The sequence below is a fragment of the Desmodus rotundus genome, chromosome X, assembly GCF_022682495.2.
Source record: "Desmodus rotundus isolate HL8 chromosome X, HLdesRot8A.1, whole genome shotgun sequence".
In the NCBI taxonomy this organism is placed as follows: domain Eukaryota; kingdom Metazoa; phylum Chordata; class Mammalia; order Chiroptera; family Phyllostomidae; genus Desmodus; species Desmodus rotundus.
In genome coordinates, this window is record NC_071400.1 from 31,152,002 (window position 1) to 31,165,748 (window position 13,747).

General features: G+C 37.8%; 1 protein-coding gene across 5 annotated transcripts in view; it reads right to left on the reverse strand.

Annotated features, from left to right (window-relative positions):
- Positions 1 to 2,672: 2,672 nt before the first annotated feature.
- DOCK11 (dedicator of cytokinesis 11) overlaps positions 2,673 to 13,747 on the reverse strand; it is a 186,620-nt gene continuing 175,545 nt past the window's right edge. For 4 of the 5 annotated variants that reach the window (XM_053917159.1, XM_053917158.1, XM_053917161.2 and 1 more), the window contains 6 exons: positions 13,109 to 13,255; positions 9,406 to 9,616; positions 8,836 to 9,026; positions 8,287 to 8,387; positions 6,617 to 6,755; positions 2,673 to 3,148 (listed from right to left, as the gene is read on the reverse strand). In XM_053917159.1, coding sequence (XP_053773134.1) covers positions 3,026 to 3,148; positions 6,617 to 6,755; positions 8,287 to 8,387; positions 8,836 to 9,026; positions 9,406 to 9,616; positions 13,109 to 13,255 — 912 coding nt within the window. In that variant the 3' untranslated portion in view covers positions 2,673 to 3,025. Of the gene's footprint in view, positions 3,149 to 3,292; positions 3,311 to 6,616; positions 6,756 to 8,286; positions 8,388 to 8,835; positions 9,027 to 9,405; positions 9,617 to 13,108; positions 13,256 to 13,747 lie in introns of all 5 variants that reach the window. The other variant, XM_053917160.1, reaches the window with a different exon arrangement.

Sequence of the window (13,747 nt, forward strand, 5' to 3'; positions counted from 1 at the left end):
GCCTTGGTTCACAGTAAGGACTTGCTGGGGCAACTCTAAGCCCAGCACAAGTAGCAGCCATCTGCAGATCTCTTTGTAGCTCATGCTGGATGGCTCCAGGAAGAACACAGGTGGCAGCTTTCCTTGGCCTGCACCTCCTGGGAGGCCCCAGAGCCACCACACCCAGTGGACAGCTTCAGACCATGTCAAAGAACCACCCAAACACTCAAAGGGCAGACTAAGTTGTGCTCCTTGGGGTGGGCCCCTGCAAGCTGATCCTCCACAGTGGTGGCGGACAGTCATTGCAGCCGATTGGCCTGGGGGTAAATCCCTCCCACTGGAGTGCCAAGAGCAATCAGGACTCAACTATAACAGAAGAGTGTACACACCCCACAAGAGAGGGTGGACCTGGAGTGCCCAGCTCACATGAATGGGGAGGCTGTGCCACTGGACCCTACAGGACATCTCTACATAAGGCTACTGTATCAAGCCCAGGAGACATAGCAGCTCTACCTAATACATAGAAACAAACACAGGGAGACAGCCAAAATGAGGAGACAAAGAAACATGGCCCAAATGAAAGAACAGAACAAAACTCCAGAAAAATAACTAAACAAAATGGAGACAAGCATATCTACAAAATGTAGAGTTCAAACACTGGTTATAAGGATGCTCAATGAACTTAGGGGAAGAGTAGAGGAACTTAGTGAGAACTTCAACAAAAAGAGAAGAAACATAAAATGGAACTAGAAAACATAACAAGAACCAGTCAGAAAATGAAGAATATATGAACTAAAATGAAGAATACATTACAGGGACTCAACTGTGAAGTAGATGAAGAAAAGGATCAAATAAGAGACTGGGAAGATAAAAAAGCAGAAAACACCCAATCAGAACAGCAAAAAGAAAATCAATGAGGACAGTAAAAGGAGCCTCTGGGACAACTTCAAGCATACCAACATTTGCATCATGCGGGTACGAAAAGGAGAACAGAGAGAGCAAAGAATTGAAAACGCTATGTAAAAAAAAATGATGGAAAACTTCCCTAACCTGGTTTAGAAAACAAATACATACAAGTCCAGGAAGTACAGAGTCCAAAACAAGATGTATGCAAAGAGACCTACTCTAAGATACATCATAATTAAAACGCCAAAGGTTAAAGACATAGAGAAAATCTTAAAAGCAGCAAGAGAAAAGCAGTTAGTTATGTGCAAGGGACCTGCCATTACACTGTCAGCTGATTTCTCAACAGAAACTTTACAGGCCAAAAGGGACTGTCACAAAATATTCAAAGTGATGAAAAGCAGGGACCTATAACCAAGGTTACTCTACCTGGCAAACCTATCATTTAGAATCAAAGGACAGATAAAGAGCTTCCCAGACAAGAAAAAGCTAAAGAGTTCATTATCACCAAACCATTTTATATGAAATGTTAAAGGATCTTCTTTAAGAAGAAAAAGATAAAAATATGAATAATAAAATGGCAAGAATACATATTTATCAACAATTGAATCTAAAAAATACACTAAACATATAAACACAACAGAAATCAACTCAGAGATACAGAGAACATTTTGATGGTTGCTAGACAGGAAGGGGTTGGGGAGGTGGGTGAAAAAGGAAAGGGATTAAGAAGTACAAATTGGCAGTTACAAAATAATCATGCAAAAGTAAAGCACGGCACCAGGAATATAGTCAATAATATTGTAATAACTATGTATGGTGCCAGATTTATTGGTGTGATCACTTATAAGTTATATAAATGTCTAATCACTGGGTTGTGCACCTGAAACTAATATGATTTGTAAGTCAACTGTAATTGAAAACAAAAAGTTATATAAAAAAAGAAAAATGGCCAAGTTGGATGCATAATCTCTAAGATTTACTGGATCACAAAATATTTTAAAAGCCAAGGCTCCATACAAACCACTTATATTTCAGTGTCTGTTATTTTTTTGTCTGTAAAACAGGCTAAATTGTATAAGAAAAATAAGTTTAAAACTTAAAATTTACATGAAAGGCAGCCAAAATTATATGGATAATTCAAACTAAAAATTTCTTCACATCTTGGTTTCTCCTGAATTTTTTAGGTAGTCTAACATTTCTTCATTTTTAGAAATGTAGTCCCTACCTAGCAGTTCTTAAGTCTGTGGTGGTTATGTATAATTGACCCAAGAAATGCTGCTACCATCAAATTGTATCAAAATGTTTCTTAACCTTGTAAACTGAAGAATCATCATAAATCCCTACCTCAGACTCTGCTGCTGAAGCTTTGAAGTTGCTTCAAAGGTAGTGTGTACTGACCGTGAGTTCTCAGAAATGTTTTTTTACTTTTATGGATAGCTTCAGATGACAAAGCCCCAGCAACAAATGCCACTTGCTAGGCAAACCCACGCCACATGTGAATCCCTCATCTTGTGTGTCGGAGCCCAACCTGATTATCTGGCATCATCAGATCAAACTTGAAGGACCAGTAATTTTGGTATTTTATGTATATGCTTTGTTTATGAAATTTTCCTTTTTAAACAATGCTGTTGTTTCTTTTAGCCCAGCTGTGACGGCCAGTAGACAAGATTTCAAATTATCTCCCCATGTTTTATAGAAATTTGATCATTTTATTCTCCAAGGATTACTATAATGAATTGAGCTTCCTGTCAAGAAAAATGCTAAGTTTAAAGTAGTATTTCCTGCACTTCTAATTACAAATAAGTTTTACCTTTTATTTTGTTCCAGTATACAATTTTACATAGTACCATTACTATTTTAAGCAATAATTAAGCAATTTGGATTCATGTTTTGAGCTCTATTTCTCAGTATATAGATTTACCTAAAAAAGTACAAACTAAGCACAGGGGTGCAATTTTCCAGGCACTTCCAAGTTGCTTAAATATTTACAAGTATGTAAGCACCCTGTTTGAAAGCATGAAAATTTTGGTGTCAGAAGGAAACACTTCATGTGTATCAAATCTTTACACTGTAACATTTGCACAGCTCCAAATATTCCTGAGAAAGGTCAGTCTCATTCTCACTTTACACCTGCGGGTCCTCATATTTCAGCAGCATATCTTGGGGAACCGTAACCTCTGTCACTCGATGTACCACTAATTGCACAGAATACATGTAACGTGTTGTTCATCCAGGGAGAATGCATTGTATCTTCTTGTAGTATCTAAAACAAAAGAAATCTGCATGTTTATCATGAAGCAAAATGGCCACTGCCAGAAAGTATGTGTATCTGAAATTACAGGCACACTGCAACATATCAATGACACTTAGCTATTTAAAATGACTCGAAGCAAAAAAATAACATTACCGACTTAAGTCCTCAAAGCTGTATTACAAAGGCAGCATAGCAAAAAAAGCAGAAAAGATCTGGTTACTCATTAAGAAAAACAAAAGACTGTCAAATGTGAAATTCAGTAAGAAGTGAAAGATAATGCAATCTTTAAAATATTTTTTAGTACATGGTCATAACAAGAGCTCTCAAGGGGACTCTTTGATATGAGTTTATGGACGATCTTCTAATACAGTGGTTCTCAAGATCACCTGTGCAGCTTCACAAACATGCAGATACCTACGTGCCTTCCATGGAGACTTGGGAAATAATACTAAATAAAGAGAAAAGTCCTCAGTGCATATTTCTGAACATGCAACTATAATTACATAAACTAATTGATACAGAAGATTTTTACCAAAATCAAGAACTTCACAAAAATTTATTTTTGCCCTGGTTGTGTAGCTCAGGTGGTTGGAGTGTTGCCCGTACACCAAAAGGTTGTGGGTTCAATCCCCAGTCAGGGCCCGTATGGGAGGCAACTGATTGCTGTTTTTCTCATATTGATGTTTCTCTCTCTCTCTCTCTCTCAAATCAATAAATATATCCTCAGGCGAAAATAATATCCCATGAACACATATATCCATATTAGTATACATATTTTTAAATTATCTATTTGGTGGGATCAAAAGTAACAGAGATCTTATGTTTGGATTAGGTGAAAGAAAAGAATAGCATACACTTCACATCCAACCTTTTCACTATACACTCCCAACATAGGTTTCAAGTTTTCAACACTTGGTTCTCGAGTTAGCTCTGACACTTGAGTATTAAACTTGCAAATTGGTCTATGGTGGCGGTAATTCATCATACCACTTATGTTGCTGCAAATCATGTTTTATATAAACCCCATAATAGAGACAATTCCTCTTTACAAAAATCATCACTTATGATGTGAATCGGAAAGCATATAGAGGTTTAAGAGATGACTAATTGAATATCCACACTTTTCAGATGTGACAAGTGAATAGGGCAACTCATTGTAAAGAAAATAAAACATACTAAACAGACTCTACAATGGCTACCACCAACTCTATCTAATAAAGAAGTCTGTAATTAATAGGTTTTTTAAAAGATTTTATTCATTTATTTTTAGAGAGGGGAAAGGAAGGAGAAAGAGAGGGAGAGAAACATCAGTGTGTGGTTGCCTCTCACACGCCCCCTACTGGGGCCTGGCCTACAACCCAGGCATGTGCCCTGACTGGGAATGGAACCGGTGACCCTTTCATTCGCAGGGCAGCACTCAATCCACTGAGCCACAATAGCCAAGGTGAATAATTTGTTTTCAATCTGAATAAGAGTTCATGCAGCTGAATACAAATTAAACAATTAAAATGTAGTACACATTGACTTAAAATGACGTGTAATTATTTTATATCTTTTGTGGAAGAGGAGCTTTTGCTGTGTTTTCCCCCTATGGATTATGAAGAACAGAAACCCATAAACTGCCCAGTTTCTAGGAATAAATTATGTCATTTATTTGATAAAAGTATACCTCAGAAAAGTGATGGTAAAGAAAGGTATATCCCTACTGTACTTGTGGGCTGAGATGGAGATAGGTGGAATGGTTCCCCACCTTCCTAGTCTGAATGACTTGGCTGCTTTGAGAAACAGACACAAAAAGGGCCTCTGAAAACTGAGCAGCAAGGGATGCTTTGGAACAGTATGCACTCACTCCTAAGTGGGCTAATAGAAGTGCAGGTGGAAAAAGGAAGACAAAACACTGATTCCAGACCCCTCAAGCCAACAAGGTTCCCAGCCACAGAGAAGGGTGAGGAGAGTGGGACAATCAGTCACTGAATAAATGGGACAACGAAGTCTGGCTGACTGGATTCTCTATACTGAGAAGATGACAATGGTTGGAAAGTTAGACACCTGGTCACTCAATGCAGCCTTGGGTTAACAGTAATTAAATTTCCCATAGCTGTTTCTTAGGAATATCAGACAAAATAAATTCAGAGAGGTAGAACTTGATTTAAAGTCGACTAGTTCTTGTTTTCCTAGGAAAACCCTTCTCTTCTCCAACATCACACTGCTGTTCTTTGGATGCTAACCACTGTCGGCCTGTTTGAAGGTACACCCTTTGTGTGGCAGTCTTCCATGGGTAAGTGCAATCACTGAAATACAGAGAGCAAGACCAATGACTGGACTCCCTTCTGGAACCAGCTTTAAGAATGTATTCTCTAGCCCTGGCTGGTGTGGCTCAGTTGGTTGCAGTGTTATCCCATAAACTGAAAGGCCATGAGTTTGATTCCTCGTCAGGGTATATGCCTGGGTTGCAAGTTCGGCCCCTGTCAGGGCACATACAGGAGGCAACCGGTCAATGTTTCTCTCCCTCTCTCTCTCCCTCCCTTTTCCTCTCCTTAGGTGAGGATGAATGAATAAATAAATAAATAAATGTTCTCTAAAAAGGTTGTAGTTATCTCGTTTAAGTCTTGATTTCTTAAAAATTGAGAGTTTGAAGTATTTCTGAAGCAACTATTTATCTTATTGGGTGTTTTTCTGAATAAGGAAACAAAGGAGACTTTATAAGCTTAGTAGGTTAAGTTAGTGAGGGACCATACCATAATGCTACAACTTTTACAAATGTGTCTATTAAGATGTTAAAATATTTAAGTGAGAAGCCATGCATAGACTGGTTGTAAATACAAATTTCAGGATCCGAATACAGCAATGACGTTTACCAGGGTAATCCAGCAGTACTCCAGTTTTAAGGTAACTAGGTATATAAAAGTCGTAACTACCTAATAATGACAAAATTTGGCTCTCAAGTGAGGAATAGCTCTTCACTTCTGTGTTTTTCAGGTTGGGTTTTACTAAGCTAGCTATAATTGTCATTCACACTCAGTCACAGATTAAAATGCTAAGAAGTTTTATGAAAATAGGGAGTTTTGCAGACTATATGGGTATTTTGGAAATCACTGAGAATCTCACCTAAATGATAGCATCTACTTTCATACAGCTATAATAGGGATATTCATTTAGGGATTTGGCTATATTGAGCCAATAATTTCATTTCTTTAGAAGTCTTCTTGAGACTCTTATCCATGTTCACAGTAGATCAATTCAGATTTGCTCAGCTAGTCACTTCTAATGGCATTGTAGTGCAAAGAACAACTTGGTTTACATCTGATAATTACTTCAAAATTTGATTTGAATTGTCATTTAAATGATTACTAATATGAGCAAAATTTAAAATATAGACTGAATTTCAAGGTAATACACTTCAAATTGATTTTCTTAGGTAATAACACTTTAAGGACCCAAGATCACGTTCTTATTTTCAACCATTTAAATACTTGCCTGCTCATGGATAATGTCAGACAATTCTTTCACCATTTCTCTGAAATTTGACTTTAGCCCCTCATGGTACTCAATTTGATCCTCTTTAATTAGCCGCTCATTTAGTTCAAGTGCAATGCTGCATGCTTGTATGAATTTCCTGTGAATGAAGATCAAAGACAAAGGTTTTTTTATTTACTCCCAGAAAGTCTCATGGACACTCATTTTGATGTTCAATTTAACCGTGGCTCGCTTGCCTAGAAGAAGATTAGAATCCGGTATTTTCTCACTGTGCCCCTCCCTGCTAATGCCGCATCCTGTCTGAAATGCCCTTTCCTTTGTGTTCTTTTCTCTCCAGTTTCTTATGTCCTTTAAAATCTGGTTATCTGGTTGTTTTGGTTATTTCTGGCATCGGTTGCCACTTAGATGGATTTTTAAATTTTTTCTATTCTGTTCCCCAGTTATGGAAAGGAGTCCCTTTAGAGGGTGCACAGGGTAGGGTGGGGAAATGTGTGGGGCACATAGGAATTGAAATTCCACTTTTATGCATTTGAAAAAACCTCTTGAGGGCAAAGGGGCTATCAGTTTCCTATGGAAGAGACACCTCCAACCAGTTATTCTTATAAACAAAATCTCAAGGGGAAAAAAATGTTGTAGTTTTTTCCCCTCCTCATTGGGTTCAAATAGATTAAATGGCTGATTTTCAGAAAAAATTATCTGTAGATAATGAGCCACTCATTCAAAAATAATTTATTTGGGGCTTACTATGCGCCCAGTACAGTGCTGGGTGATGTAGGTATGAAGTATCTGCCCTGGGCTGGTAAGAGTAGGGACAGAGTTAATGACTTATCAAAAATGCCTCTTTCCATTACTAAGTGTGTTTATGTTTAATATCCATAATTAGAGTGTATGTCTGAGGAGACAAAGTACCTCACTGCTCATTTACTTTGTATCTCCATCACAGCAACTAGTAGAATCTTGTATATTCCAGGCACTAATAAATATGGGTGAATGAATGACTACTGTTTACTCTGTGACCTGGAACAGCTGATAACACACAGACAGGAAAAGTAAATGAAATGAGTTGGGAGCAAATGAATGGATAAATTGTCATCTTTCCCTTTACTCTATTTTACTGAATTGTCTCTCTTATTCTGAATGTAAACCCTTTTTACATATTAAATAGATTTTTGTTCTAATGTAAGACCATTCACACATCCCTTAGCCTGCAGGGGTGCTCGCTCCAGGCAAGCTGTTACATGCCCTAGTCTGGCAGAGTCCAAGCGGAACTAAAGACACAGAATAAGAGGCAAGCCTGTCCGACCCTTCCAGATCCACTTTGATTACTGCCCTAGAGGTTCAGAAACGCTGTGACATGAGTTCAGTGGGGCAAAGGAGGAAATTGCATAATGAATTTAGGCTTGTGTTTGTGTCACAACATCCAAAGCGCTAAAGTAAGTTGTTATGTTTAATCTCTTGGGTCACTAGGACATTGTTAATGTCCCACAGCAAGAAAGATCGATCCCACATTTACTCACTAAAGTACCATGAGGAAGTCATTTAAATATTGTAAAAGAGAACAGAGAATGTCCTTTTTCGTACAGATAGTATTTGGTGAATGTTCTGGTTTCTTTTAAGAAGAAACAGAGTGAAAGAATAGAGGTATGATCTGAAAACTACAAAGCACTTACCTAAACATGTCTTTCAATTCGTTGACTTTCTTAGGTGGATACTTGCTAGCTTGACTGTCATTTAAGAAAGCCCTTGCATAAGCTAATGGACCAGCATTTACCTAAATTACAACAGAAAAATGAGAGTTATCAGAATGTAACCAAAAGGTAATTTTTGCATTTCTTTTTTTTTAAAGCCAAATACTGTACATTAAAAATCCACATCTGAGAAACATATTTACTATTCTTACTATAAGTTTATTTGAAAAATGATTAACTAAAGCAAATGATCTGAAAAAAATTATATTCTAACAAATTGGTTAATGATTTCTGATATGTAAACATAGAGCCTGGCAACAGTCAGGGGGTTTATGTTAAAGTCCTCTAATATATCACAACATTTACAGAAATTGAACATGATTTCTGTATTGAGCTAATAAAAAATAATGGATACGTATTTGCAGTCAATAACACTTAAACACACAAATACAATTAATGTTTGTTCTGTGCCCTTAGGAAAGCAAGAGGATCACTGAGAAACATTTAATACATGTTTGGCAACCAACATACCTGCACTGAAACACAGCCCTGCAATTTCAGTTGAAGCTGAATCATGTCCACATCAGCAGAGGAGCAAAGTTTTTGCAGCTCTGCAGTTTTATCTTTTATTTCATCGGTGGCAACGTCAATTGGTTTTAAATTAATCTGCTGTTCATAGTTTATAGGGATCCTCTTCTTCACATATGGAAACGAGTTTGAAGCTATTAAAAATGTTAAGATTGATTTACTATCTTAAAAAATCATTTGTTCAAATACCCAAATAATTTTTAAAAATCTACTGCGCTTAATTTTCGCCATGCCTTCTCTAGATAATACCTTAGGGTACCATATACCACCTTATTACTTTAGGATTGAGGTAGAAATTCTCTTTATGAGACACTCTGGAGACATCACAAACTACATGTATGAAAATTATGGTTTATGGTTTACAACATACCCACGTTTGCGCAAGCTAGTGACTGAACAGCAGAACAATGAATGACTAAAATTTCAGTTACATTTCCTGGCTGGCCAGCTGCTACTTGTGCTTATCACAAAGGAGGGAGTCAAACAAGTAGTTATATGCAAAGTCCTACTTACTTGTCAAGATTGTACGACGTTTGCACTGTTCTTCTATGCAGCCTTGCTTTTTGCCGGATAATGTATAAGGAGCCTCAAAAACAAATTTGTTGATATTATGGTTTCTTTCAAACTCGGTCTTTCTTTCTGTGAGTTCTTTCTCATCAAAGTAGGGCTTCACATAAGTGACTTGGATATGAGCATATTTTGGATCAAGCTCTTTGGCATTTACCTATAAATAAGAACGTTTTGTTTTTTATTCAATGAAAGTGAAAGGGAGTACAGGGAAGCTACTAACTCTTGAGATCAACTGAGGACACTGCCACTATGACCATGCTCCCAGCTGAACAGACACGTGGAGGACGTCTTTGTTCTTTTTTAGGGATCATTTCCTTCTAATATAAAGAAGATACAGAAACCTACTTGGAGATTACAGAACTGTAGGAAAGATGAACACTGTAATGCTACCATTCAGTAGTGACCATTATTCATATTTTCATGTATTTCCTTCCAATCTTATTTCTATGCACATAACCGTATTTTTCGGACCATAAAATGCACCCAGGTTTTAGAGGAGGAAAATAGGAAGAAAAACCCCACTCTACTCCCCACCCCACCAGAGAGCCAGGCAAGCTACACTCGGACTGTAAGATGCACCCCAATTCCCCCCAAATCTGGGGGTGCGTCTTATAGTCCAAAAAATACAGTATATTTACAAAACTGAGATCACTGTTTTATAATCTGAATCCTTTATATGAAAATGAAAAATTGTATATTTGAATTCTACCTCAATAAATATTTATTAGAGAGAGGATTCTGAGATCTTGATAGAACTCCAGAAATCTATCTTCCTACCTAGGCAACAGGTATACTAGCAGAAGCTGTCTGATGTAACTATTCTGTAACCACAGAGTCCATTGAAGGCTTGCAACTTCTGAAGGAAGACTTGAACAGAAAATTGCAGTTGGTTTTGATTTTGGTCAGTTTCAGTCCTTGGCACAGTGGCAGCTACTCATACACCACACCTCAGTCCCATGTCAGGCAGCCTCGCACATGTCCCTGAACATGTATGTACATGCAATGGATCATTCAGCCTTCAAAAAGGAAAGATAATCCACAATATGCTACCACATGAATAAACCTTGAAGATATGCTAAGTGAACTAAGCCAGTCACAAAGAGATGATGCCACTTATATGAGGTGTGTAGAGAAGTCAAAATCACAGAGACAAAAGTAGAATGGTGGTTGCTCTGGGCAGAGGGTAGGGAAGAATGAATTATTGTTTAATGGGTTAAAGGCTGCAATTTTACAAGATAAAAGGAATTCTTAAGAAGGACAGTGCTAATTGCTGCACACAATTTTAATGAAGTCAGTATCACTGAACTGTACACTTAAAAAATAGTTAATGTAGTAAATTTTGCTATATGTATTTTACCACAATAAAAAACATATTATAGTTCTGTATTGCAGACATCAACATAACTTCTTACGACTGCATGGATTTTTATGCCTAGTACAGTCAAGTTGTCACTGTTCACGTGTGCGCATTTCAGTCCACTTTCCTTGATGCCAGGTTACATTGATGTCACGCAAACCTTGAGCAAACCATTCTCACTATATTAACAATGGCTGGACTTTTTCTGGACAGACATCTTATGTGAATAACTTTTTACACAAATGTGATCATACTATCCATATAGTCTTTTACCCTCATCTTTTTCCCCCCTGAGTAATATATCTTGGTAGTTTTCTAAGTGTTGATATGAAACTCTTTTTAAAAAAGACTTTACTTATTTTATTTTTAGAGAGAGGAAGCGGGGAGACAGAGAGGCAAATATCAATGTGTGGTTGCCCCTCATGCACCCCCCACCAGGGACCTGGCCCACAACCCAGGTATGTGCCCTGACTGGGAATCGAACCAGCGACCCTTTGGTTCACAGGCCAGCAATCAATCCACTAAGCCACACCGGCCAGGGCTGATATGAAACTCTTAACACTTAGGCTACTATATCCTTTCTGTGGGTAATACCACAATTTCTTTAGCCATATGGACATTTAGACTGCTTCCAGGTTTTTGCTATATAAACTTGGCAGCAATGAACACCTTTAAACATACATCTTTATATGTGTACATCTACAAGACAAAAAATCTTAAATGTGAAACTGTTGGGTACAATGACACATAGTTTAAAATACTGGAATATATTACCAAACTGCTCTTTACATTGTCTGTGCTCTTAAGCAGATTTTGTTCTTTGGCAAGGTAAAAGGCTGTTTTTAATTTTTGCTTTCCCACATTAAGAAAGAAATAAGGATGTTAAAAGTAGCAACTGCTTATTACGTCTGTTGCCTACGGGGAATGACAAAAATATTATGCATACAAATAGTGTTACGGGTCCAGGCACCTGATGGTGGGTTTGTCACTAGCATGTGTTGGCCAGTTTTTCAGAGGCAGAAAAGAACAGAAAACTGTACGTTGTTCAGCAAGCCTGACTTTCCATTAACTTTCCATTTGTGGCAGCAGCAGTGCGGCTGCAAGCCTAAGACCATCAAGACCATCTGGCTACAAGGAAATAAAATCTTCTGTTGTCTTAATCCAATAAAATACAAAATAGTTAAAACTGATAAGGAAATAAGCTGGGAGGTTTTGCCAAATATTAATGAAATTTGGACCTACTAGTAAATCTATTTTATATGTCTAACGTTCAAGATAAAACCATCTCCAAGAGATGCTGGGGTGGGGTAGAGAGGTGGGGAGGAAATGCAGACAACTGTAACTGAACAACAATAAAATAATTTAAAAACTGAAAAAAAAAAAGAGATGCAGGTAACTGTACAACGGGAAGAGATCATTTTCATGGTAGACAGTGAAAAGCCTTCACCACTGCCATGGGTTTTTCACTCTGGCAGTGCTGCCTACTAGCCGTTAAGTGACTTGCAAAGCACCATGCACATCAGAGTTACTCAGTAAATACTGCCGTGGCCTACAGATCCTACCCGTATAGGTCCTTTCTACCTTACAAATCAGCTCTCATCCTGGGCACTCCCATGGTGTCTAAGGATGGTCAGGCATTCGTACTGTGCTTTCCTGAAATTCTGTCTATAGGGAACTATGCATTTCCTAGGAAAGGGCCTCTCTTGATGGAACCTTTCTCACCCTGCCTCGGTAGAGCCTGGTGGAATGGCTAACCTTTACAGCAAGACCCACAGTATCTCTCCCAAACCCGCTTTGTTACAAATGTAACTGAACTAAGGATATCTTCGAATAAAATGTGTGCCCAAGATGATTTTAATCATAAAGTATAACATTGAGAATCATGACGAACAGCAGCAATCACAATAATACCTAACATTTCTTGACCATGCTGGCTTCTATTATTATTAATGAATGTAATTTATGTACCAGGAACTCTAATCACTTTCCATATACTAACTCATTTAATCCATAAAACAACTCCATGAGGAAGGCACTGTTATTATCTCCATTGTACTAACGAGAAAAATGAGGTTAAGTAACTTTCCCATGGTCAGCTAGCAAGTGACAGAGAATGGAGATTTGAATCCTGCCCTCTGTGACTCCAAAGCCTCTGTCCTTTCTTTCGCTATCTTGAGAGGCTCTATTTCTATGCTCCTCCTCCACCAGCTAATAAAAGGAAAAATTTTGGAGCAATACACCATGCCTGGAGCTAACAAATAATGACTTTACAACGCAGGGTATAGTTACCTTATCTGAATCCTGAATTATTTTCACATTCTCTGTACCAAATTTTTCACCATAAAGTTTAACGAGTCTCAGGGAAATCTCTGAGAGGCCAGTGAGCTTTGGCTCTTTGTAGATGTACTCCTTTCCATCCTCTTCTTCAAAAAAAGACTATTGTAAAGTTAAACACACAATAATTGATAAACACTATGAGCAAACAGCATTTAAAGAAAATGTTAAAGGGGCTTATTTAAGAAAAAGAAGATCAAAACTATGAACATTAAAATGGCAATAAATGCCTGTTAACAATTTAATCTAAAAACCAAACTAAGCAAATAAGCAGAACAGAAACAGAATCACAGACACAGAGAACACTGGAACAGTGGCCAGTGCAAGGGGGCGTCCGGGGAAATGGGGGAAAGGTGAAGGGATTAACAGAATAGGGAGGGGGATGTTAAGAGCAAGCATAGGAAATGAAGTTGACAAAGAACTTATATGCATGACCCATGGACATGAACAAAGGAGGGAGGATTGCCAGAGTGAGTGGGGGTGCTGGATGGATGGCTACAAATGGGGAAAATTGGAACAACGGTAACAGTACAATCAATAAAATATATTAATTTTTTTAATCATAAAAGAAAGTTTAAAAAAGGCTTGACTTAT